We start from the raw sequence: 26,229 nt of genomic DNA, 5'->3' as shown, positions 1-26,229 counted from the left end.
ATAATTATAAAACTATTATAAATAACATGATAAATTATTAATAATATATTAATTTATTTTATTATAAAATATAGTTTAAAGTGTTGTCATTGGTTTTAGTTGTGTTGTCTTTATACTTGTGTTTTTCTTTGTTTTTCATTATCTCTATACATTTACTATAAGTTTTTTGTTTGTTGCCCAAAAATGCATAACTTGAAAATGAATAAACAGTGGCTGCAAAATAAACATTTATTTACCAAATACAGATCTTTATATTCTAAATAAATTGCATAAAACACGTTTTGCCTTTTGTTTTTGTTTGAAAATGATAAAAAAACAATTGCAAACAATGAATTTATATCTTGCTTCCTCGACAGTGGCACGACGTAAATCTCAACGGGTGACAATAAAACCTCGTTTTGATCAAAGTTTATTTTAATGCGACTATTTTTATTGTTAAAGTTGATTTTATAATTTTTTCTCGATTTTGCGATTTTTGATACTTTTGAAAATGTATTTTAGTTATTTTTTGTTTATTTTACACTTATGTTCTTTAAGATTTTTTTCAAAGTCGGAACAAACAAAAGTGTCTTTTCGTCTTATCTTATTTATTTTACAAAAAAATAGCAAAATACAATTTTTAAATTTTTGTATTTTTCAAAGTTTACAAAAAAATCTATTTAATTTCTTTTGTTATTGTTTTTGAGATCAATTGCATAATGAAATTTCAAGACACCTCAAAGTCTGTTATTTTTTTCTTTTCTTTGTTATTTTATGATGCAATTGATTTTGAATATTTCGGACCAGTATGTTTTATGATGCAATTTGGTCTTTGTTATATTTTATAATTAATTTTATTATCGTAATTGGTTGTGGACATCTCAATAAATATATGATCTGACTTTTCCATTGAACCGTGACTTGTTTCTGAAAACACCAAGCAAAAAAGTGAACCTTTGTTCATCCCAACTTCAACAAAAAATTCACTTTTTTACTATAATTTATAACACTTTACTATAAAAATATACTAGAGCCGTCGTTCCAGGGTGTCTAGTATTTTTGAAAAAATTAAAGAAAAAAGGTCACATTTACATTACAATTGACTAAGATTTTAATTTTTTTACAAATTTTGATTTTTCCCGTCCTCGAAGGGTTAACCAAAAATTTGTTTTTTGATATATTTTTTATTTAAAAAAATCTGATAATAAATATAAAAAGGCCATACACAATTGATTGGAGTTAAAAAAGTATAGCAGTTTTAGTTGATAGAAAAGATTTTTGTAGAGTTTGCGGCATTATTATCAATAAAACAATTGCGTCAGATTATTACCTGACACATGAAGAAAATAATGATGAAGTAATCAAATGCAAAGTTGCTCAATATTTTTTAAATGGTTTACAATATGCTTCAAAAAAGAAAATATTAAAGTCGTTAGTAGTTCACCTCTCTCGAACTCGCAAAAATCGCATATTATGAAAATCAATTCATTATGGTTTTTTAACTTTTGAACCCTTCCCATTTTTAATACCCTATGATATCCTACTGCGATTTTTTTTTTAATTTCAAAATCTCAAAAACTCCAAATGATGAAACAGTTTTTATTATTGATTTTCCTCGTTTTTGCGATTATTAATGTTCAAAAATCGTAAAGAATTAAATAGTTTTTATATGGGGGTTTCGACCATTTTTCTTTGGTCAAATGACAAAAAATTGCTTGAGAATACCAATTTTACACTTATATTTTTGCAATTTAACCCTTCCGGTACCAAAAATTTCCAAAAAATGTATACTTATTTATATCTTATTCATTTTGAGTGTATATTAGAAAGAAATAATGCAAAAAACGCTTTAAACTCTTTACAACCATGGGGAATACCAGAAAACAAAATTAATAGTAAATTTTAACCTAAAATCGTATTTTTGTTGAAAAAAGGTTCACTTTTTCTGTGAGGAAAACTTGACGACTTTTCTTGTTATTATTTTCAAGTTTAAAAATTTTTTCTTTTTATATCAATAATTTGTATAGTATAATAAACTATACACAATAAGTCTTTCCAAAACAGGGTTTTAAAATAAGAAAACATATCAAATAAAATTCTGATAAAAATTCTTTCATTGAAAAACAAGGGATACGTCATACTTTAAAAATACTAAAAGTAATTATTTTTATTTAGTTTATATTGTAAATGTTTTGATGTTTTGTAACTAACGTGTAAAAATGTTGATATTTTATTGAATTTTGATATATGTAACAAACAAATTAATATTATGATATTAGTTGTGCAACCACACTGATTATTAGCGTTCTCACTTTATGAAATTTTGTTGAGAATCATATGTATACGAGAATTATTTTTCATTTTTTTCTTCTTAACTATCGTTTTAAAAAATTCGTTTTCATTACACAAAATAAATTAAATGTATATGAATATCATTACTACCTTTTTCACATTTTAAAGAAAGAACCTTTATATTCATTACTCTAAATTATTATGAAATATATTTTATAACTAATATGTATAACACAACTGTGTTAGACTTTTAATTTATATAACATACAAAAATAAAACGTGCAAACTTTTTATATATTATAAATGTTAAATTAAACCAGAACTGAAAACTACAATATTAAAACTAAATACTGTTTAATTTAGAATAACTTTTAGTTTACCGATTAATGTTTATATTGATATGTATGTGTGTTATAACAAGTATATTTCTGGTATTGGAAGGGTTAAAAAAATAAAACACATTGAAAAACGAAGTCAAAAACTAAATTAAAAATTTTTTTGTAACATTCAGACCCTGTACGGTTCTCTGAACCCGAGGAGGTTTGTACGGTTATACAGGTATAACCTTGATATTGATATTATATTATAATAAATGGGTAATACATGTCAAAATACATATAGCCTAACATTTTAATAATAATGCAAAAATTTTGCGAGTTCGAGAGTGTCGACATACTATAACTACTACATCAGAGAGGAGAACCGAAACGAAGTGAGGTTCCATGACGTTACATTATAATAAAAAATAATTAATTTGATTTTTAATAATTGAATTAATTATAAATGAGAAATGAGTTTTAGAGAAGATATTGATATTAAACAAAAACAAATTCAAAAACACAAAACAAGAAAAATGCGACGTAGAGAACAAATATTAAATAAACCTAGAAATAAAGTAGATATATAGAATATACCATTTAACAAATTGACAATTGATTATCCATTTAAGAGTTTAAATAAATATGAATCAATTTTGAAGAAAGATGTTAACAAAAAACAAATTATCAGTCGTGACTTTAATCCAAAAACCATGAAAAAACTGTATTCGAGACCTTATTACTTTCCATATTTTAATAGTTATGAAGTCAATTTAGCTTTCTTTAATTCTGAAAATAGAATGAAACAAAATACATTCATGTTCATTATTTATATTAACACCAAATATTTATATGTATTTTCATTATACAATAAAAACAATAAGAGTTTAATAATGCCTTTTAATACTTTACTTGTATTTTAAATAGTGTTTGACAACATACGTTTTGATGGTGAATCTGCATTGAATAGCACTTATATGTCAAATTATTTCAATAAATTGAATATAAGAACATATTCATCTTCATCCAAACATATTTATAAAAACAGAGTTGTAGATCGAGTTATCAGAACTGCTTATGATAATACAATGTCAAGATATGTAAACAAAAATCAAGATATACTTATTCAAGAAATTGTTACTTACTTTAATTTTTCAAAACATAATAAAACTGGTTATCGACCTATTGATATGCAATACATACCTAATTAAAACAATATGTATAAATGCTATCAACTTGAATATGATTATATTAAACAAATGGTTAAGAAGAATGATGAAATATTATATAAACAATTTAAAAATTGATTTTTATCTTATAAATATGGAGACAAGTTAATAATATATTTGGATAATAGCAAAGACAATACTTTCAGAAAGACAAGAAACTATTTTAGTACTAAAGCAACAATGATATATATGATCATGGTAACATAGTATGATAAAAACTTGATGATAATGAAAAAATTCGTAACAATTCCATGTTATTTTGCACTTCAAGATTACATCTAATTCAATATTACTAATGAAGTCGAATAGAATACAATCTATGCGAAGCTTATTTACAATTTGTTATTCATGTATATGTTTATTTTTGTTCTATAAAATGAGAAAATTATATATGAATTTACATAATAATAATTGCAAAGTAATAAATACATATCAATTTGAAGTTGAATTACCAATTGAATTTGTTTGTTCTACTAATAATAAATATAGTAATACTATTGCTACTAGATTTTATAATTCATCTGGTCAGATTGATTGTGGAAATATTTTAAGAAGTGATTTGAATACTTCTTATTATTATCCTTCACAAGATGGATTTATAATTTTTGCTAACAGTGATAATCAAAAATCATTTGAAATCAAAGACAATAAACGAAAAATAAAAATATGGTTTACTGATTACAAAAATAATATAATCAATATTGATTCTGATTATTATTTCATTGTTGAGTTAGAGTTAGTATTTTAACTTGAGAACCGTAGTTTCGTAGTATTTTATACACTATGTATTCTTGGTGTTATATCTGTTGTTAATATTTTTTGTTCTTTTAATTTGAATAATCTCTTTTTAAACAAATATGTAAATATTTTTAATACTGTAATAAATATTAATATAAATATAAATGATAATAATGATGCTAATTCTACTATTTTTTCTAATTCAACCATTTAGTGATTTGAAAAAAACACATTATGGAATCTTCGATTATGTTAGTGATTTAAAAATTACCATAAATCGTTTCTAGAATTATAAGTATTATAAATAGTACTCGATTCAAACTATCATAAATTGTAGTTGTGGTAGTTCTTCCTAATGAATTAATAATATATGTTTTATAATATGTAAAATTAGATACAGCTTTGGATGACATATATATTTTTAGTGAAGAACCTTGACATATCTCTTTAATAGATGATGTATTTGTTATTTGTAAATTTGGTTCTATTAGATATATCTGATTACTATCTATAGTTATATTATTCCACATTAAATATGGATTACTTCCTGAATAATTAATACCAGGATAAAATAAATTATTAAGATTACAATATGAATAAACACATATTGGTTTAGATGTTAGTGATGTTAAATCACTGTTTGATGTAAATTTTTTTGGTAAATATAAACTGAAATAATTAAAACAATAATATCCATCACCCCACAAATAACCAACTGTATCTGGTATTATTATTATTGGATGCTCATTTATATTAAATAGATTTAGTACTGTTGTATATATTTTTCCATTCAACATACTTTTACCACTAACTTGTTCAATAACTTTATAAATTTCATTATTAATAATTACATATGGAACTACTTTTACTATTCTATTTGTTGTTAAGAATTCTGTAACATTATCAATTTTTATTCTGAAACATGAAGTTTTATCAGTTTCTGATTTAATAGAATAAGTAACATTTTTATATGTTTTTACATCTTGCGAAATTATATTTGGATATGGATATATTATTTTTGGAGTTGGTATTGAAGCTGTTTTTGTATTTGATACGCATTACATGAAGAACCAACATTGTCGCTATACCCGTTACACGCTGATGCAATCATATCAGAATATGTATTACATACTAATGCTACATTGTCGCTGTAACTTTTAGATTTATTATAATATGTTAATATTTCAGAATTTACATAATCAGTAGAAGAAATATCTTTTGTATTTATACTTACTGTTCCATCTATGCTTGTAATTTTATCAGTTTTAATTTCATTAGATGTTATTGTAGAAGGATTAAAATATGAAGTGCAAAAAACACTATTTTTACTTTTATCTTGATAAGTTGTTAAAGTTGTTTCATTTATTACTAAAAATAAAGATTAAATATATTATTATTATTTTATTTGAACATAGTATCTAAATCAACATTAGTAAGTAATTCAACCTTATTTGGTGATAATGACCACATAGCATCATTTAATAAAATAATATTAATAGCATTAGTATTAACTGAACCAGTATATCCACTTGGTTTAATATATGGATTATAATCTCCAAACATAGGTGTTTCTTGAAGTGTTAATTGAATATTTGCTGTCGAATATAAACCATCAAAGAAGCATCCAGAACCATATCTTTCTAAAGGAGTTGACATCATAAAATCAGTAGCATCACTTAGATATTTGATATGTTTAGATGAATTATTAGTATTTTCAGAATATTCATTAAATGTTAAACTATTAATTATAGATTGAGGAGCAACAAATAATGTATCAAAATTGGTATTTGCTAATTGGAATTCACTAAATTCACTTGATAATGTATCCATTTGTTGATCTGGTATAGTTCTGTTTGCTGTTATAACTTTCATATCGTTAATATGAGGATTTTTAGATACAGTACATTGATTATTAGATCTTGGGAATAAGAAGAATAACAAAGATGTATTTAGATAGCTCATCAAATTTTAACAATTAATTCTAGAAAGAGATTGATTTGGTGGAAAATCATATTCAGTTGTCATTTGAGCTGGAACAAATAATGGTGTTTTACTATATTAATCATATATTTCTTTCAATACCGAATCCTTAACATTAAAACCATTAATAATACTTTGGAATAATGTACAAGTACTTTCTTGAATTTGAACTGTTCCAGTAAACTGACTAAAGCTATTTCCAGTTGAGAAATAACAATAACCAAGCATAAGTGATTTATCACCAATTTGTGTAAATTCTTTAGACACACCTTTCATCCAATCAGAAGTTGAACACGTAATTTTATCAGATGCTAAATGATTTTCATTAAATTCATCGCATAATATTGATGGATTAACCTGACAATAAACAAAATTTTGAGTAATTCTTTGTTTAATATCTAATTCAAATTCATTAAATATTGCATTTGGATATGAAGTAAATGATTGTAAAGGTAAGAAATTATCTAAAGGAATTATCAATTTCATTTCAGCATCAAATGTTGAATTTCAAAGAAAATCATCAACTTTAACATATACTCCACATACATTATTTTATGTTCAAAAGCATTTTCCAAGCTGTATAAACACCAGCTCTAGATTCTTTTTCTTGTTGAGTTCTACACATTCCAGAAATAGTTGTTTCGTATATCATCTTAGTGTTTTCATAATATGTAGTTCCATTTTCCAATTAATTTTCATACTGTCTAGCCATTGAGTAGAATCTTTTAAACCAATAAATAACATACAAGCATTAGATTCTTTTCAACACATGTGGTTGCAGTTCTTGATTCATCTAGAACTAATTTAAGTCTTAATTTAATGTTTGCACTTAAACAACTCTTATCAATATTAGTAATATGGAAAGATGGATCTGTAATCACTATTTTAGAATGAGCATTACTATTAAATGGAACTTGCTGTTGATAAGGGTATCTTGACATTTGTCGAAATTTACATTTATCGGACATGACATTTGTCGAAACCCTGGTGACATTTGTCGACAATTCTTTTGAATTATTTATAAAAATAATTTGAATCAATAACATATATAAAAACCCAAAAATGTAATTGCCACTCAAACGTTGATGCAAAAATAACAAATGATGTGGCTTCTTGTGTTGAATCCCATTTTATTGTAGACCATTTAAAAACAAAAATCAAAAACATAAAGAATCACTTAAACTATTTATGTTGTAATAATAAATTATAATATTTGATAATTAAAATGCATTATATTCAATAATAAAAATTAATAAAATGATTTTGAATTAAAAAAAAGAAATATATATTTAATCAAGTTAACCAAATATCACAAATTACTTATTCATTTGTATTGTATTATTTTTTCAACTTCAATTTGTTGGCATATAGTGAGTTTCTTTTTTCTTTCAACTCGACATTTTCTTGGTTTTTTTAAAGTTGAAAGTTTTTTTTAACTTTTGTTTTTTCTTTTGCAAGTTTTCTTGTTACTCGGATTTTTGTATCGGTTTTGTTAAATTCATTAAGTTCAATTTCATCTTGGATAATTGTTGGAGTTTCATTTCTTGTTGAAAATTCACTATCGTCATCATTTTTCATTATTTTACTTAATGTTTTACTCGATAATGATTCGTATTCGTTAACATAAGAAATTGTTGTATCGAATTCCAATTCACTTTGTTTGTTTGGAAGTGTGGAATCAAATGTACTCGGAGAACTTCCATTTTCATCAAAAACGACATCCTTTTGTTTTTCAATAAGTTTATTCATTTCGTTAAGAAGTTCTTTTGAACGTGTAATAGCAGTATTAGAAATATTATGACGAGAAGCTTTTGTTTTGAAATTGTATTCCATGTTCATCTTTGCTATTTCGTCCAAGTACATTACTTGTGTTTCAAATTTTCCAAGTAAATAACTTTGCATTGTTTTATTTAAATCTTTACAAAGTTTAGCATTCGTCTTTTTATAAACAATTTCAACATCGTGAGATGTAATTTGATCGACCCACTTTTGTCTACAAACATTTTCAAGTCGTCTAAGCATGTCTATTAGAACTACAAACCTCGGGTGTGCTATTTGGAAACTCAATCCAACTCCATTGTGGAACCCCTCACAAAAGTTCTTTGTTCTATTTTCAACAAAAAACTGTGACCACCTTTTCGTTCCTATTTTTTCGATCCAAAATCTTTTGTAGTAGGCCAAAAGCTCGATAAATCTTTCTCTCACCTCTTCAGTAACACCATAGCCTTTTGACAGCGACATTACTTCAAAAGTATCGGCAAAACATTTACTTATTTCGTTTTCTGGTAAGAAAGGTTAAGCATAAAGACGAAGTATCCACAAATGAAGTTTTGCATTGTTTGTATACTCCGTTGATAAACCAAGTTTACCCACCATCCTAAAAACTGCCTGGTTTTGATGAAATTAACACAATTTTATGTCAACTTTGAACACTTTAATAAGTGAATTGATGGCCGATAGTTGGCAATCACAATGTGCAAATTTTACATTTGAGAAGACGTTAATAAGTGTTGAAAACGCACGAGTAAAAGTTTCTTCGGTTTCGTTGGGTAAGAGAATGAAAACAACGGGATAGCACGTGTTATCGACATACGCATGTATGGTGTACAGACATTGAACTGTATTTGGTGTGATATGATAAGTTCCATCTGCAAATATGTGATCTGCCTTAGACGCAATAAGTTGTTGCAAATGAGAACTAAACACTAAAATACGAGGGAGAGAATCATCTTTTTCAAATGAATCGTAAAACATAAACATATTGTCTGGGTTTATTTCGCTTTTTCTCTCTATAGTTGTCCGCAAAGTATCACTCAGAGTGATGTCATTCATTGAAGTTGGGTTGGGTCCAAGTACTGCAGATTGAAGTCGAATAATATATCTTTTACAAGCTTGCATTTCTAAGTGTGTCATTTTATTGCAATATTCATGTGTTTGAACACGAAGTGCAATATTGCGGGGCGTGTCGCTAATTGATTTTTCAAATTCAAGGAATGCAGATTCGTGACGACACCTTGCCATAAATTTAGCTTCGTGGTCACAAACACAACTATGATCACCAACTATTTCATAGTCATCACCAACAATATAAACTGTTACATTGCATTTATCACCTGCACACTCATAAACAAAGTCGTAATTTTCATAGTCCCAATTACTCCTCTGTACATAACAAATCTTTCCTATGCACAGCAAAGGATGTGAAGACCTGAGACGTCCTGGAATTTTTGATTCATCAAAAAACCGAAGAGGTGGCCGACTCATCTTTGTAATATTTAAGATTAAAACAGTTTAAATATAATTATTTATTTTATTTTTACATGGTGTATGAACTTTTTATGATTGTATAATTAATATTGTTGTATTTTTAGTTATGATGTCAAAGGTTATATTTTAAAGTTATCGATTATATTCCTTTAAATATGTTTTTTTCAAGTTTTATGAAATGCACTTGGATAATTATTAATTTTAATATTTATTTATGTATTTATAATATTAAACAAATTAGAATACATATATATTTCTTTTTTTTAATTCAAAATCATTTTATTAATTTTTATTATTGAATATAATGCATTTTAATTATCAAATATTATAATTTATTATTACAACATAAATAGTTTAAGTGATTCTTTATGTTTTTGATTTTTGTTTTTAAATGGTCTACAATAAAATGGGATTCAACACAAGAAGCCACATCATTTGTTATTTTTGCATCAACGTTTGAGTGGCAATTACATTTTTGGGTTTTTATATATGTTATTGATTCAAATTATTTTTATAAATAATTCAAAAGAATTGTCGACAAATGTCACCAGGGTTTCGACAAATGTCATGTCCGATAAATGTAAATTTCGACAAATGTCAATGAATCTTTGATAAGCATTTACAGCAATCATTCTACTATCATGAACGCCATCGTTTGCAGTAATTATTTTCTGTTGTTCATCGAAATATTTTAGGATATCTCCTCTGTAAGCATTTTCAAGAACACTTGGAATTCTTATGTCAGACATTTATTACTGTAAAAATATGAATTTTTGATATTTTAAATGCGTTCACCTTAATATTATAAAACACTAAAAAATATTGCAAACAAATTGTTAAAGGAGGTGGGAAAATATTAAAAACATATGGAAATGTAATGTCAAAAGTGACTAATGTTGTAAAACAATAGCCGTATTTTCAATTCCAATTATTGGAAATGCAATTATGAATATACCTGATAAAAAATTCCTAACATGTAGTAAATTTGGAGATAGAATGATAGATGTTCGTAAAAGATCAGATCCTTTTAAATCATTAAAAGATTTTGGTCATAATGATATTAAGAATATATGGATTAAGTAAAATTAATTTCTATTTTAAATTAATGGTAAAATCTCCTCTGTTTTTGGCAGAAATTAGAGAAAAATAATAATTTCATTCCTAAAACTATTAAATAAACAAATGATCATATTATTAAATCTACAAAACCAATATTGAAACCTATAATCGAAAACATTTCACCCGAATATAAAAAATATATCAACAAAACGATTGATTATGGTTTCTTAAATGGTTGATAAAACTGTTTTTACCATAACAAATTTATGAAAGAACCTGATTATAGAACACATGTTAGCGAACAGATTAAATATTTATAGTATTCAAGACTTTATGGATAACAATTTAAGTATATTTGATCAACCTGTATATTGGTCAGATGTATGAGGAATTTCTTCTATTATAATTTAATTGTCTACTCTTGGTTTTAAATGTGGAAATTGTGTTGTTATTTGATTGACAAGTTCAATGCTTTTATTTTATAAGAGCTGTTCTGGAATACCTCTATTAAATATGACACTGTAAAGTGTTTGACTTGAGACCATATTGTACTATTTTAAATTACTGTTATCGATTGTTATTATGTCGGATAACCTTTTAACATTTTGATGTTAAGTTTTAAAACGTTGTTGAATGCAAAACTTTTTAAATATTGGTTTTGTAAAACTGCTGACTCGTATTGTTTTTCTAAATGGAAAAGATGATAATTTAAATACACTTTTTTGCTTCAAAAAAAATTATTGCAAAAATTCAGTAATTTAAATGTTTTATTGCTTTTGAGTGTTTGGAAAGTCCGGTTTAAGCATTGAACAATTACAAAATGATTGTGTACTCTTGGTTTTTAAACGGGTCATGTACTTTGGCATGTAAAAATAATAGTATTTTCATATCAAAAAATACTATAATTAATAATATGATCATTTTATAATACAATTAATTATAAAAGTATATATAAATTATCAATTTATAGAATATTTAATTTTATTTTTTTATTTACAAACAATTTTAAATATGTGTTTTTTCTTTTTAAAACAGAGACTTTAAACATATAATCATTAGTTTTATTCAAAAAACTATATTTTTCTCGTTCTATTTATTTCAATTTATAATTAATTTAAAAACAGATAATACAAACTATTGTTCAATTAATTAAATTAATACAATCTGTTTTTCTTAACTGAAATAATCATTATTTTGATTAAAAAACAAAAATTAAATTGGAACCAAAAATTATATAAACAGAATATAAGATATCAAATACAATGTTTTTTAACTCCAGATAATGTACAACATCAGATTATATTGTTATTAACATTTTTGATTTTTAGTATTTTAATTGTATCCCAAATTTTATGTATTTGCACGACTTTATTAAAGATGTTTATGGCATTTTTGTGTTTTTTTTCAATTTCTTATTATTATATATTTTAATAAAGTTACTTACTTACTTTATTAATAAAAAACAAAATAAACATACACTATAATCATTTTTCTGTTAAAATAATGGTTAAACCAATGTTGTATCAAATTAAATATTTTTAAAAAATACAGTCATTATTGTCTAGTAGACTTATTGTCAAGAAGACTTATTATATAGTTGACTGCTTATATTATCTAATTTTAAACTTTAATCTTCTTGGCAATAAAACACAAAACCCAATTATTTAATAAAAACAGATTTAATATAAAAAACACGGCAAAATAAAATTACTGGTATTATAACATAAAATCTAATAATTTTAAAAATTAATTATTCGGATAAATAAAGAAGTTCTAACATTTTATCAGAACGTATCAAGCGGTCCAATTCTTCCTTATCAGCACCAATTTTGGTTTTGAGTGCAAAAGTATTTTTATCCAATATTTGCAAATTTTTCATTTCATTTTCTAGTTTACTTCTTAACCTTTGAGCATGTTCATTTTTCTTATACTGGGTGAACATTTCTTCAGTTTTTTTCGAAATGGTTATTATCATCAAGTACTAGTGGATCATTTCCTCCACTCAAATCAGTTGTTGTATATTCATCAGATATCAAATTTTTTCCAACCACTTCGACTTCAATTTCGTTATCTTTTTTTGAACAGTTTGGTATGTTTCCAACAATTTGAAATACTGACACTACTAACTTCCCGTGTCCATTATGTTGAGTCAATTTCAATGGCTTCACCGATTGTAATTTTTAAAAAAACAAAATTGATTTTCAACAATTTGAGTGTTCAAAATTGTTGTAAACTCTTGTCAACAGTTCTTTTCTGTATAGTTTTTTAAGCATTCTATTGTACCAGAATCACATGTTTGTAATACAGACTTAGTATTAGGAGCCAAAAATTCAACAGCATTTTTCCAGTTTTATATTGTAGATATGTTTTTTAAATTTATCGTCAAATCCAATGTATTCGTAACCCATTGGTTCAATTTCTAAAAAATTTTCCGACATCATTACCAATTTATGAAAAGGTGCGTTATCAAGTATTATTAGTATCTTATCTTTATTGAAAAAAAAACGTAGTTTATTTTCCCACTCGATGATCCACTTTTGAAACAATTATACTGTCATCCAAGAATTCCTTTGACTCGCGTACTGTATTTTATATTTTCCAAATTTGTTATCATTAAACCACTTGGGTTTTTCAGAAAGTCCTATGAATAGTAAAGGTCTTTTTTCTCCAATACACGAGCAGCAAACCATTACACTTATTCGGTCTTTGATTTTCTTGGTTCCACTTGTTTCACATTTAGTCAAAGTTGTCGTCGGTAAAGCTTTGTAATAAAGACCTGTGCAATGACATCTTTAAGGTGTTCAATTTCTTGTGTGTAATTTTTGAGATCAACAGAAGGGGATTCTCCGCATAGTAATTTACTTTTAAATCCATTTCTTTCGCAAACTTATTGTGCCCAACCCAAAGAACATCTTATTCCAACCAAATTATGTTGTTTTATATAACTTTCTCAGATAAACATTATAAGCTGATATGTTACAGGTATGTTGAATTCTCTCATTTCGATTATAGTGTTGACAGTAGCACTTTCCAATAATGGATATTTTACCTTTTTTTTCTACTTTTTGAGTGTCTCTGGTAAATTCAAAGTCTTCGTTTTGATATTTCGAAATTAGTTTTCTGACAGTTTCTATTGATGTATTGACACCATTTTTGTAGAAACATTTCTTTAATCATTTTGGCAGTAGCATTTGGATTGTTTTTTTTAATTGACAGCAACTCTTTTCTCTGCCAATTCTCAAGAAAAACCCTTTTGTATTTAATGGTTTTGTCTGGTTTCATTATAATGTGTTTATTCAGTTTATTCAATCTTTAAATCACAAAAATATTTAAATTTATTTATTTTGAATTTTTTTATTTATAATAGTTTTAATATTAAAATTGTCAAAACATAATTATTTTGTCGATCTATTTTTGATTTATTTATAAGTTATTTTTCTTTCAAAAAGTCTTCTTGACAATAACCATTTTCCCAAACCCAGTCATTTTGACAATAATGACTGTATTTGGCTTTTATTTGATATCGATTTAATTGCTAAGTAATAGGAATCGAACGTAATAATAAACCAAATTAATTAAAAAGATTCGTCTTTTTGGTGATATAATTAACAATTACTAAAAAAAATTGTCAATTCAAAGATCTCATTGACTGTCAAAATTATAATATTTTTTAATTAGTTTCATATCATTAGTTTGATTTTTAGTTTAAAAACAAATAGATACTATTTTAATTATTTAACAAATGAAAAATTACAACAAAGTTCATGTTATAAATACTCAACAGTACCATTACACGCCATTTACACATAGGTAGAAAACTTTTTAACTCAAGTTTACATTTTCTAAAAATTGATATTTTTAATTGACTGTTCTTACTACAAATTGCAATGTAATTGACTGATTTTGGTGAACACATTGAGTTTAATAATTGGTGTTAACAAGTATGTTTGATGATTTTGGAAATTAAAACAGAACAATAAAGGTGTAACAAGACATTGTGAATCAACGACAAATTGTTTTAACACGTAAAAACTTTGTTTATTTCTTGTATTTTTCTGCACTTGGTAAATAATTTATTATTTTGTTAATTTATTAATATAGTTTGTTTTACCATATTTAAACTATTAAAAAATAAGTAGTCAATTCCCAAAATATTAAATAAATATTTATATACACATTTAATAGGGAGTGTTTTTTAAGTGTTAAAAACAACGAAAAATATAATTGTTTTTTTCGTTTTTGTTTCTTTTAAAATTTTTAATCAGAGTAAATATTCGGTTACTCTGATTACGTTAATTAATTAATTGACTTATTTCGAAATATTTGGAAAACAATAGTTTTTTTATGACAAAACACATTCAAATGTTTCTTTATAATAGAGACTTGCACATTTTAGAAACATGAACAATTTGTTAAAAATTACATTTTAGTATTGTTATTCACTTAAAATATTGCAATACATGTTATCCTTTACAAATATGCAAATCAAAGTTCAAAAATGAGATTTCACAAACAAAAAAACTCAGAGTTTGTAACTTTGGAAAAATATAAAACTAAAAAATGATGGTAATTTCACCAAGAAAATTTTTGTGTAATTTTTTGGTGTTCAAACGGAAAAGACAGATATATATTATTACACACTGACACCACTAATTATTACTTTAATTCTTTTAATTAACTCGTCATTGAATTCAAGATGATCAGTTTTTTTAAAAAAACGTCTCATACTTGTTTAATTTCATTGGAAATGTACTTTGTTTTTTTTCAATTTCATTTTTCTTCTATTTTTTTTAAAAATTGTTAAATATAAAAATAAGATAAAACACTGTATTATCTTGTTTATTGTTTCTTCCATAAGGCTTAATAAAGCTTTCAAAAAATAATAATATCGACGTCTTGAAACTTCATAAATTAATAAATGCAAAACAGGTTGTATTAGTTGTTTATTTAATTTATATTTTTTTATAAATTAAACGATTTCAAAATTGACAATGTTAATTTTGTTATTTTATATGTCTTTACAGTGATTAGTAATAACAATAATTATAATTGGCATGTATTTGACAATTGAATATTTGTTTAAATGTATCATTAATTTGTTTTGAGTTAAATACAACTAACCCAGATAGTTTATTATTAAATTAAAAACAACTTTAACACAATTTGAACAATCATTTTTATTTTAATTATAAACAAATTTTGTAATTAAAAGTGGTTATACAACATTTAGAAATATAACAAAAATGTCTTTTAATAAACTCGTTAATTGATTTAAGGCAAAAACAAAACTTTTCCCTTTTGATAACTTCTATCATTAAATCCAAGTAATGGGCAATTTTTGACTACAACTTGCACGCCTTTGATTTTTCCAATAATTCGTTTCAATGTTTTGCACGATTGCACGTGTATCTTAACAACATTTTCTCCAACTACAATTTCCTCCAAATTGTCACATGTTTTTACTACAATTTGTTCAACACTTTCACTACAAACAATTTTCTTGCATTTCGCCCAACTCACTCGCGTCTTTTTCTTTTGTGCTTCAAACACGGTTTTCTCGTATTTGTTTTCTTTGTAATTTCTATTAATTGTTAAACACTTTGTTCCGACTATTTCCTTAAAATCAATATTTTTTAAATCAACAAATTCGGTTATATTGTTGAGTATTAATTTGTTACCACAAAACTTCGAGGTTCTTTCGATGTATATACGTTTTATAGGCATATCAGACAAATTAATGATGTACTCGGCTTTCAACACATTAATAACGATATGATCATTTTGATCGTAATAAAAATCGTTCAAATTAAGATCTTTATATGGATATGTGATATAATATGCACACAATTTAACATGCCCGTACACCTCCACAATATAATCTGTTTCATCCATCCACCTTTGTATTTCTACATATTTCAAATACTTTTCTTCGCGGTAAACAATACTATAACAAGTACTAACTACAGAGTCAACTTCTCCACAAATGACTTTGATGTCATTATTTACATCAATAAAAACACGTCTCGCCTTTTCAATGAAAATTTCTTTAATTTCTTTTTCGTTGCAAATTTTCACATCAATATTTTCTAAAGATGGGATTTTGTTGGCGTTATTAAAAGTTACCATCGTGAGTTTCCCATTTATAAAAGTCACACCATTCATAAAATTGACTTCATATTCATTATCGTTGTCATATTTTTGGAGTTTGTCAAACTCTCTTAAATACTCATTTAGAGTGTTCACAAAAATGTTTTTAAACTGTGCAAAATGTGATCTGGAAATTTTCAAAATTGCTTTTAAAGGTGTGTGGATGTTTGAATTGGTGATGCGATTAAATGATAAAGTTTTCACTTTAAAAGAGTTAATTTGTCTATTTGTCAGATCCATAGAGACTTTGTCACAACTTGTAAACTCAACATTTCCATATTCACAATTTGACATCACATAATTTGTGCAATTCTCAACATTTATATTTTCAACAATACAATTTGCAAGTAAAAGAGTTTTTATATTTGATGCGACGATACTCATAATATGATACTTTGTGTGATTTTCAATAATAATATTATTTGATGTTTTCAAATTAAAAAAGTTGATATATCCAAAATTTACAATTTTAATATGTGACGAATTAATACAATTAATCATGTCGACAGCACTTATTGAAACTTCAAGTTTTGTGCATTTCACAATTAAAATAGTAGTCGCAAATAGTTTTGATAATTTGATGTTAGAAATATTGAAAAGAGTTAATTTTGTAATTTGGTGAGTTAAAAGCGCAACTTCAGTCATTACATTGTCTAATACAACTAATGGACATGTCATTGGAATATCCGTTTGAATTTCATTATTTTGTGAAGAAGTTATTGCATTACTTTCTGAATATAGCAAGTCTTCATCTGTGTCTTCATCATGTGTCGTATTGTTTTCATTTCCTTCATTCAAATTGTCATTGCTTCCTTCACTCTTTTGTGTCTCGATTTCATTTTTGTATTCAATAAGTTCGTTTTGTGTTGTAGTCATTTGCTCATCTTTTTGTTCTACACTTTGTTGTGTGTTGTTGTTATTAATTTTTCGTGTTAATTCAATCCACTTTTTATATCCGATGTATTCAAATTGGTCTTCTGTTTGAACCTCTTCGTCTCTTCTAAACCCAACCAAATCCAATCCTTTCATATTTGTTATTACTACTTCCCCAGTAAATCTCGAATTATCAAGTACACCACAGTGGTCAACAACATTCTCTTCACAATCAAATACGTCGACATTTAGTTTCTTTAGCTTTAAAATAGCAACATCAAAATCCCTTTTAAGTATTTCTCTGATTGCCGTTTTTTCAATAAAAATTGAAACTTTTACGTTTGCCATTTTTTTCATCCGACGCGCTTCAATTTGCGTTTCGATTGATGATAAGAAGGTCGGGTGGGTGCAATTCCAAATTGTTATTTTTGTGACACTTTTTAATTCAAAAATCCTTTGTAAAATGTTTGGTTTACGGATCCACCCATTCATATGAACACTTTTAAGATTGGTGTAATTGTCAGTTGGCAACAAATTGGCGCATTTTGTGCCAACATAGTAATTTTCTATTTTTGGGATAGCACATGTGACTATTTGTGGGTGGAAATGTGGCAAATGAATGTTCTTGTAATAATTTTTCTTGTTGTGTGGGGTTTTTACAATTCGTATTTTCTTGACTTTGTGGACAAGTTTGTCGTTGTTGCCTAACATGTAATCGTAACACTGAAGAGTTTCAATCTTTGGAAACGCTTTTATTATAAATTTGAAGATTGAAGAATATAAAGCCTCACGAGGCTCTTTAAATAGAACAAAAGTCTCAATTTCCAAATTAATAAGAGGGTTGATGAATAGACTCTGCAAACACTCAAAACATTTTTTGTTAACTTGTTCGAATGTTTTAAGAGAATCTACCGTGTTGACGTATAAAGTAACATTCATCAAATACACTCTTTCCAATTTACTCATATCGTCAATGACTTTTAAGTTTTTCAAACTTTAAAAATATGAAAATTTGAATTTCAAATATAATATGTCAAAAAGATAATTAACAACAAATTAAAAATTTATTGTTTATTATTAATAAATTTTATTAACAACTTTTTGTTTTGATTGTTTCAACAAAAATTTCTCACTATAGTATCATTAAATAAAAATAATGGGAAAACAAAAAAACATAAATAATATCAAAACAATAACACTTTTCTTGAGCGTTAAAAACAGAATGAATAATAAATAACATTATCGAACTTTATCTAACATTATTTGCATAATATTAACAACATCTTCTATTGGAATTCTATCATGTTTATTTTGCGCCCACATTTTTTCAAGTATTTTTATTTCTTTTTCAGTCAAATTTTTATTTTTCGGACGTTCTCCCTTACACACACGTTCTGCTATTTCAAAAAAATATTTCACATCCACACAAGCCTCTTCCCACGCAAACGCTTCGAAGAAAGTTATTCCAAGTGCATCCACATCCGCTTCAATTGAGTATTTCTGTCCGTTCAATATCTCTGGTGCCATAAACGAAGGCGTTCCAACTCCTCGAGTAAACGTCAAATTTGACATCAACAAATTCACATTTCTCGCACTCCCAAAATCAGACAATTTTGCATTCACCTCGGTGATATTCTCCAATTCTTCTACTAATATATTCCCGGGCTTAATGTCTCTGTGGAGAATACCGTTGGTGTGCAGGTACTCTACTCCTTTGGCTGCATCTAATAAGATTTTATAACGGACGTTTTTGAAAGTTTTCAGTTCCATTTTTCAGTGACAAGTTTGTCTGCAACAGAACATTTGATTTTTCATCACTTGATTTTATTTCATCGTTTCTAATTGATTTGTCTTGAATTGTGTTTTGTACGTCTTGCTGTTTTTCTTTTGATATTTTTATAATTTGCACTTCTTCTTTTTCATCTTTTTGGTATGTATACTTCTTTATGATCGTTTCAAGATTCCCATTTTTGATAAATTCCATGACAATCATCTTTTTCTCCCCAACAAGTACAGCACCAACAAATTCAACAACAAACGGACTTCGCATTTTTTGTAACATATCAACTTCTGTTGTAAATTCGTCGTCTGTGTCACACATATTAGCACATTTCATTGTCTTAACTGCCACAACTCTGTCTCTGTATATACCTCGATAGACTGTACCATTCCCGCCTCGTCCTATTTCAGTCATATTGGTGATACAACTGCTGTCTATCCACGTTGGAAGTTCTGTAGAAAAGACTAATGGGAGTGCTTTCACTGTTTCTATTCCACGACGTAGAAATACGCAACTTAAAGTTAAAAACTCGTTAAAATCGCCAGAGTATTTCGGTGTAATATCAATTGTAAAAACACATGCGTCATTGGGTCGCAAAGTTACAACTTGAGGAGAGATGGTGATATCGTAACTATTGTTTTGTCTATAGACCAATTGAAGCTTGACCAATAAATCGGATTTGTTAGCAAAAAGTGTTGTAAATGTGCTTATTTTATTAACAGGGACATCAACTCCCAGATCTAAAATTGAACTATCAGTGTATATCCCATCTTTAAAACAGTTTAATGGTTCTTTAATGTCATGAACTGATATTACCCCTTTCTTTTTCCTCTCATTATAAAGATGTCGAGAATGTATGATTTGGTATCCGATGAGACTCACAACGATCGAAGTAATAATCAGTACCAAAACGCACCCCAAAAATATAACAAGTAATGTTTTGGTCAAATTGAGTGTGTCACAAAACAGTTTATCGTCCCTCTTATTGTGCCAAAAGTCGCATTGTTCGCACAATGAATTGGTGACATTAACACAATGCTCAATATACAAGCGTTCTTTACAAACATTTGAATCCAACACCATGTTGTTATCACACTTGTAACAAGAGTCGAATGTTATACACTTCGAACAATTTGTTTGACATTTGGCACAGCGCAGTCCACTTTTGTAATACCCATCGGAGCACTGCATACACCCGAAGTGTCCGAGACTTCACTACAATTTGAGATGTTATACACACTCTCACACAAATTCATTTCATTCTTAAAATACTTGTTTTCACACTTCTCACAAATCAATTCATTTTTACATATCGCACATGGATGTGTGCATTTCTGACACGTTCCATTCACTGTGAAATACCCATCGGTACACCGCGTGCATTGCCCATTCGCTTCAAATGAAGTACATATCCCCTCAAGAGTGAATATTGTGACACACTTCCCATGCGACAAGACCGTCCCAGGAATACAACTCTGACACTTCTCGGAGTTTCCAGTGCATTCAGTACACTTAATGTTACACGGACTGCATTTGTTGGATTTGTCAGTGTAATACCCCTTTTTACATCGAATGCACCCAATGGAAGAATATACCCTACAACTTTCATTGTTACTAATAACAGTTTGGTAACAATTTCCATATGAGAGAATATAATTGCTGTCACATTGTAAACAGGTGGATTCGCTTTGATGTATACAATGTGATATTGACTCAGTGCACTTCCCATTTTCGGATACTGAATACCCAAGTGGACATTGTGGTGTCGTTTTTAAGATATTTTGGATTGAAGTTTGTATAACACATTGCTGTATTTTATTAAATGAAAAGCCAGAAACACACTTGGTGCATTTTTTCTTGTTACAAAGTTCACAATTTTCAAAACGAGTGTGACACATGTGACATGAATTTAACATGTTGAAATAACCATCTTCACAACTCACTGTAGAATGAGAGTTTACTGTTTTCCCTCCAATTCCTTTTGTTTGACAACTACCATTTATTAGAATCGAATTAGCACCACATATAAAACAGACATTTCTTACACATAAAAAGCAGTTGTTATCACATTTTGTAAATTCTTTGTTTTCATAGTCGAACGCCCCTCCAAGTTCAATACAAATACCTCCTATTGTAGTTTTACAGTTTTCTATATGAATACAATTGCCTGCTTGATTCATAATAAACCCTTGACTACATTGTACTGCATATGTCTTATTTGCACAAGTTAAAGCTTTGTCTTCACAAGTGAAATATTGGCTATTGCTAAAATACATATGTGGGACATCTTTCCCTCCATTTTTCTTTTTACCCTTAAATGAGACATTATAATAATACACACTGTCATACAAAGTTCCTTTTGTTGTTCTTAAATAATTGTCGCTCATTAATAAAGTACCTTGTACGCTCTTATAAGTCAGAAATTGTGTGTACAAATCACTGTTTATTATGTAGAGAATCAGTGGAATGTTTGATATATTGATAAACATGTAATTGTTCTGTCCTAATCCAACCTTCCCATTAACCTCATTTGAAAATGCAACAGAAGCGTTTTTGCAGTTAACTCTGAACTCGGCGCTGTCTTTTTTGATTGTTGCTGTTCTTTCTATAAATTCTCCACACTTCGGAATTTCAACTTGTAATAGTTTTTCCCTTCCAACAACACCAAAGTTGCCTTTAAATTGATTCACTTCATTATTGTCACATGTCACATCGACTGAGAACTTTTGTTTGAAGTCAATATACACCGGATATTCAGTCTTTCCTATAAACAAGTGTTTCACCTCAGATATGACTAACAACGGAAACGTTTCGTTGTTTTTATATGGACAATGGGGGTGTGTGAATGATGAATTCAATCGGTTGTCATGTAAAACTCCGTGTAAACACTTCCATTCAAATGGCAGTACACTTCAGTCGGATAATTTCCATCATCGAGGGTTTTATTATTTTCCAAATTTCGTAAACTGTTTCGAGGAAAAAAAGTGTCATTTTCTTGAATTCTCGGAATTATTTTAGAAAATTTGTTTGAAGTGGTTTTTGTGTGTTCGGAAATTTCCAAAAGTTTAATATTTTTAATATTTTTGGTGTCAGAATTTTGGTGTTGGAAATTTTTAGTGACGCTATTTGGGCAAAACCTTCTTAGTTTGTTGTCAGCCAAAGACATGAAATTACTTGATGTGGCGGACTTTACCTTTTTGTAACCTTTTGGCGATGAAAATAAATCGAAACAATTTGATGATAAAATAGATGATTTTATATACGATACTTTACCATTCAACAGCGTGAAAATTGGATTTTTATAAACAGTGGCGTTGTATATATGCATTGTAGCATACTTCCCAATATAAAACCCCCAACACCTGCGTATATCATTATCGGTATGATAAAAATCCATGCAATTACTTGGGATGTACTGTTTACCATATAAATAAAATACAGCCCCGCTCTCAATGCTGACATTGAGTTTTGAAGCTGAGTTCGAATCGAAGAAATAAATCCCATTCTGAATTTCAAAATGTGAACCAATTGGAAATATTGCAGTGGTGCTATTGAAAAATTCGACACACGAATTGACATGAAGAAAGACACTCGAACTATATTCAACAGTGGAGTCATCTCGAAATGATAACAAACAATATGAAGAGAAGTCATCTGGATGTATTTGGGAAAATCGATAAACATGGTGATGTTGTTTAAATAATGCGTTGATGACACGTTAAAGAAGGAGAGTCTGCTATACAACTCAACGTGGGAGTCATTTTCAAAATACACTTTTGATGAAATGTAACAGTAAAACGTGTTGGTTTCAATGTAAACGTTGTTGTTAAAAAATATTTTCACGGAGTCTAAGAAGACAATAGAATTGACCATTTTAATAGTTGCGTTTACATATAGGAGAAGTGTTGAATTGTCAACAAACATAATAGTATTATCATTCTCCAAGTGGTTATTATTCGATTGCAGACACCCCGCCATTGTATACGAAGACGACCCAGAAAATTTTAGTTTGCCAAGCAAAGTCACTGACGAATATTTCTGAACATCAAAAATAGAAGATCCAAAAAACTGAATTTGTCCTTTTAACATGACTGTTTCATTGTATTGATCATAATTGTGTGAATTGTAAATAACCATTTTTGAATCATCATTTATATTGAAAGTGTCAAACACTATATTAGTGTCGATTGAGTCGATTTTGAATGAAGAATTCTGTTTGATTTGTATTGTTTTTGTGTTCAATGCGTTATTGTTATAAATTGATATCAACGAATTGCCACTTATCATGAAATTATTAACAGTCAAACTGTTTTCACATGAAAGTGTCACATTGGAGTCATTTACATACAAATAATTTAATGTACTAATACCATCAAAAATGATATTACTACCTTCTTTAACTGTCAAACTTAACTCGTTAAACGAATTTTTATTTGTAAATATCAAATTTGACTCTGAAGCTATTAAAATACATTGAATATTTCCGTTCAAGTTTTCGACGTCGTAGAAATTTAAATATGACTTTTTGTAAATTTCCAATTTTTCAAATTGCAGTGAAGTCGACAAAAATGTCATCTGAGATTTTTCTTCTGCAATTATCTTTTTTGCTTGTACCACACTCTTTTTGTTTGATGTGAAAGTCGTGTTCTTTTTCATATAAAAATTTGTGCATTTTATTATACAATTTTCACATTCAAAAATTGCATTATTTTCAAGTATTACATTTCCATTGACATTTAAAACCCCTCCATTATCTATTTTCATGTTATTTGATATTCTCAGATTCCCAGTCACTGTTATTGTACCCACACCAAACGTAATATCTTCCATTGCAAAATCGTTATATATTTCTACGGATGATCCTTCTGAAAGTGAAATTGGAACACTAAAAAATTGTGACACTCCTCTCAGTGTTGTATTCGAATCAATTAAAAACGAAATGCCGTTATTAAACATGATGTTCTTATCAACACTTAAATCGTAATTTCCATCTATTTCAAAAAACGGAAGGCTTTCAAATTGCAATGAACATGCATACTTCATGTTAAAAGTATAAGAAATATATATGACATCGCATTGTTTGATTGGACCTTCGCCATCTATTTGTTATTTATTATTTAGTTTTTTAATAAAAATTAAATATTTTTATTACAATCATAAAATTTGTTTTAATATCAATTTTAATATATTATATATTAAAAGGTTTAGTCTATTTACTGTTCTTTTAAAAAAATTAAGTTTATAATTATAATATTATATTAATAATGTATCAAATAACGGTTATATATAATTTGTATTGTTACGTTTGTATAATAATTGATTTTATATCATAAAACTGTCATATATAATTTATATATAATAAAAATACACATAACGTTAAAAATATTGTTTAACATAATATAAACAAACACAATACTTTAAAACCTGTCGAACATTGACTCGAAGTGGGTTGGCATAATAAATCAGCTGTTGATATTGCAAAGAAAAGAACCAATGCGCTCATTCAAAGTATTTATGTATTATTGGTTTTAAAATATATTTTTTTTGTTATTGTATTTTAAAAACTACACTAATTTTATTTTCAATACCCATGGTTAGAATATTTCAAAGTTTAAATTTAGCCTTAAAAAACTCGAATAATAATAAACTTAATTTTTATCATTTGACAACTGAAATATTCAAACAAAAAATTGAATATTAATATTTTTTTTGAAAACAATTTTTTATGATTTTACAGTTAAAAATATTATTAATAATTGTTAATTTGTTATTAATTTGTTATTATAATTTTAAAAATGTTTATTTTTTATTTTTTTTTTACAATTTAAATGTTAAAAAAAATCAGGAGATTTTTGCAGAATGTCGAAAGAAACATGATAAGTAAATAAGTTAAATGTCTTAACCAACAATCCCTTATTATAGACTTTTCAATGATTACATAATAATTGATATTTTTGGGAAAATTCAAATCTTCAGACACTCTAATTTATAACCATATTTTATTGTATATCATTCAAATTATTTTGAACAAAACAAAATTAAAAAGCAAGAAGCATGGGTCTCACAATTATGGTTTTCAAATTTTGATTAAAAACAAATATTGACAATTTAATTGAAAAATATAATTATTTGTTTTAAAAAATAATTATTGATAATTGAGCAAAAATTGGGTTTGGAATAACATTGATAAATATTTTAAATATTTTAAATATTTTAAATATTTTTTTATTTTTTTATTTTTTTATTTTTTTATTTTTTTATTTTTTTATTTTTTTATTTTTTTATTTTTTTATTTTTTTATTTTTTTATTTTTTTATTTTTTTATTTTTTTATTTTTTTATTTTTTTATTTTTTTATTTTTTTATTTTTTTATTTTTTTATTTTTTTATTTTTTTATTTTTTTATTTTTTTATTTTTTTATTTTTTTATTTTTTTATTTTTTTATTTTTTTATTTTTTTATTTTTTTATTTTTTTATTTTTTTATTTTTTTATTTTTTTATTTTTTTATTTTTTTATTTTTTTATTTTTTTATTTTTTTATTTTTTTATTTTTTTATTTTTTTATTTT

General features: G+C 26.6%; 6 protein-coding genes across 6 annotated transcripts; all 6 read right to left on the bottom strand.

Annotated features, from left to right (window-relative positions):
* Positions 1–7,948: 7,948 nt before the first annotated feature.
* EIN_149990 (hypothetical protein) lies at positions 7,949–8,776 on the bottom strand (the record flags this gene model as incomplete). The annotated part of the gene is made up of 2 exons (XM_004257895.1): positions 7,949–8,429; positions 8,577–8,776. 2 exons carry the CDS (start codon positions 8,774–8,776, stop codon positions 7,949–7,951), a joined length of 681 nt encoding a protein of 226 aa, XP_004257943.1.
* Positions 8,777–8,938: 162 nt separating this feature from the next.
* Positions 8,939–9,556, bottom strand: EIN_149980 (hypothetical protein; the record flags this gene model as incomplete). Its single annotated transcript, XM_004257894.1, has 1 exon — positions 8,939–9,556. One exon carries the CDS (start codon positions 9,554–9,556, stop codon positions 8,939–8,941), a length of 618 nt encoding a protein of 205 aa, XP_004257942.1.
* A 6,576-nt stretch (positions 9,557–16,132) lies between these two features.
* Positions 16,133–18,847, bottom strand: EIN_149970 (hypothetical protein; the record flags this gene model as incomplete). Its single annotated transcript, XM_004257893.1, has 1 exon — positions 16,133–18,847. The coding sequence occupies one exon, from the start codon at positions 18,845–18,847 to the stop codon at positions 16,133–16,135; it is 2,715 nt and encodes a 904-aa protein (XP_004257941.1).
* A 273-nt stretch (positions 18,848–19,120) lies between these two features.
* On the bottom strand, positions 19,121–19,651 carry EIN_149960 (protein serine/threonine kinase, putative; the record flags this gene model as incomplete). Its single annotated transcript, XM_004257892.1, has 1 exon — positions 19,121–19,651. One exon carries the CDS (start codon positions 19,649–19,651, stop codon positions 19,121–19,123), a length of 531 nt encoding a protein of 176 aa, XP_004257940.1.
* A 1,125-nt stretch (positions 19,652–20,776) lies between these two features.
* On the bottom strand, positions 20,777–22,652 carry EIN_149950 (hypothetical protein; the record flags this gene model as incomplete). Its single annotated transcript, XM_004257891.1, has 2 exons — positions 20,777–22,549; positions 22,629–22,652. 2 exons carry the CDS (start codon positions 22,650–22,652, stop codon positions 20,777–20,779), a joined length of 1,797 nt encoding a protein of 598 aa, XP_004257939.1.
* A 285-nt stretch (positions 22,653–22,937) lies between these two features.
* On the bottom strand, positions 22,938–25,164 carry EIN_149940 (hypothetical protein; the record flags this gene model as incomplete). Its single annotated transcript, XM_004257890.1, has 2 exons — positions 22,938–24,760; positions 25,071–25,164. 2 exons carry the CDS (start codon positions 25,162–25,164, stop codon positions 22,938–22,940), a joined length of 1,917 nt encoding a protein of 638 aa, XP_004257938.1.
* Positions 25,165–26,229: the final 1,065 nt, after the last annotated feature.

Source organism: Entamoeba invadens (assembly GCF_000330505.1).
Source record: "Entamoeba invadens IP1 unplaced genomic scaffold scaff_1105074726367, whole genome shotgun sequence".
Lineage (NCBI taxonomy): Eukaryota > Evosea > Mastigamoebida > Endamoebidae > Entamoeba > Entamoeba invadens.
Note: the sequence above shows the minus strand (reverse complement) of the source record. Positions and strands in the feature narration are given on the sequence as shown.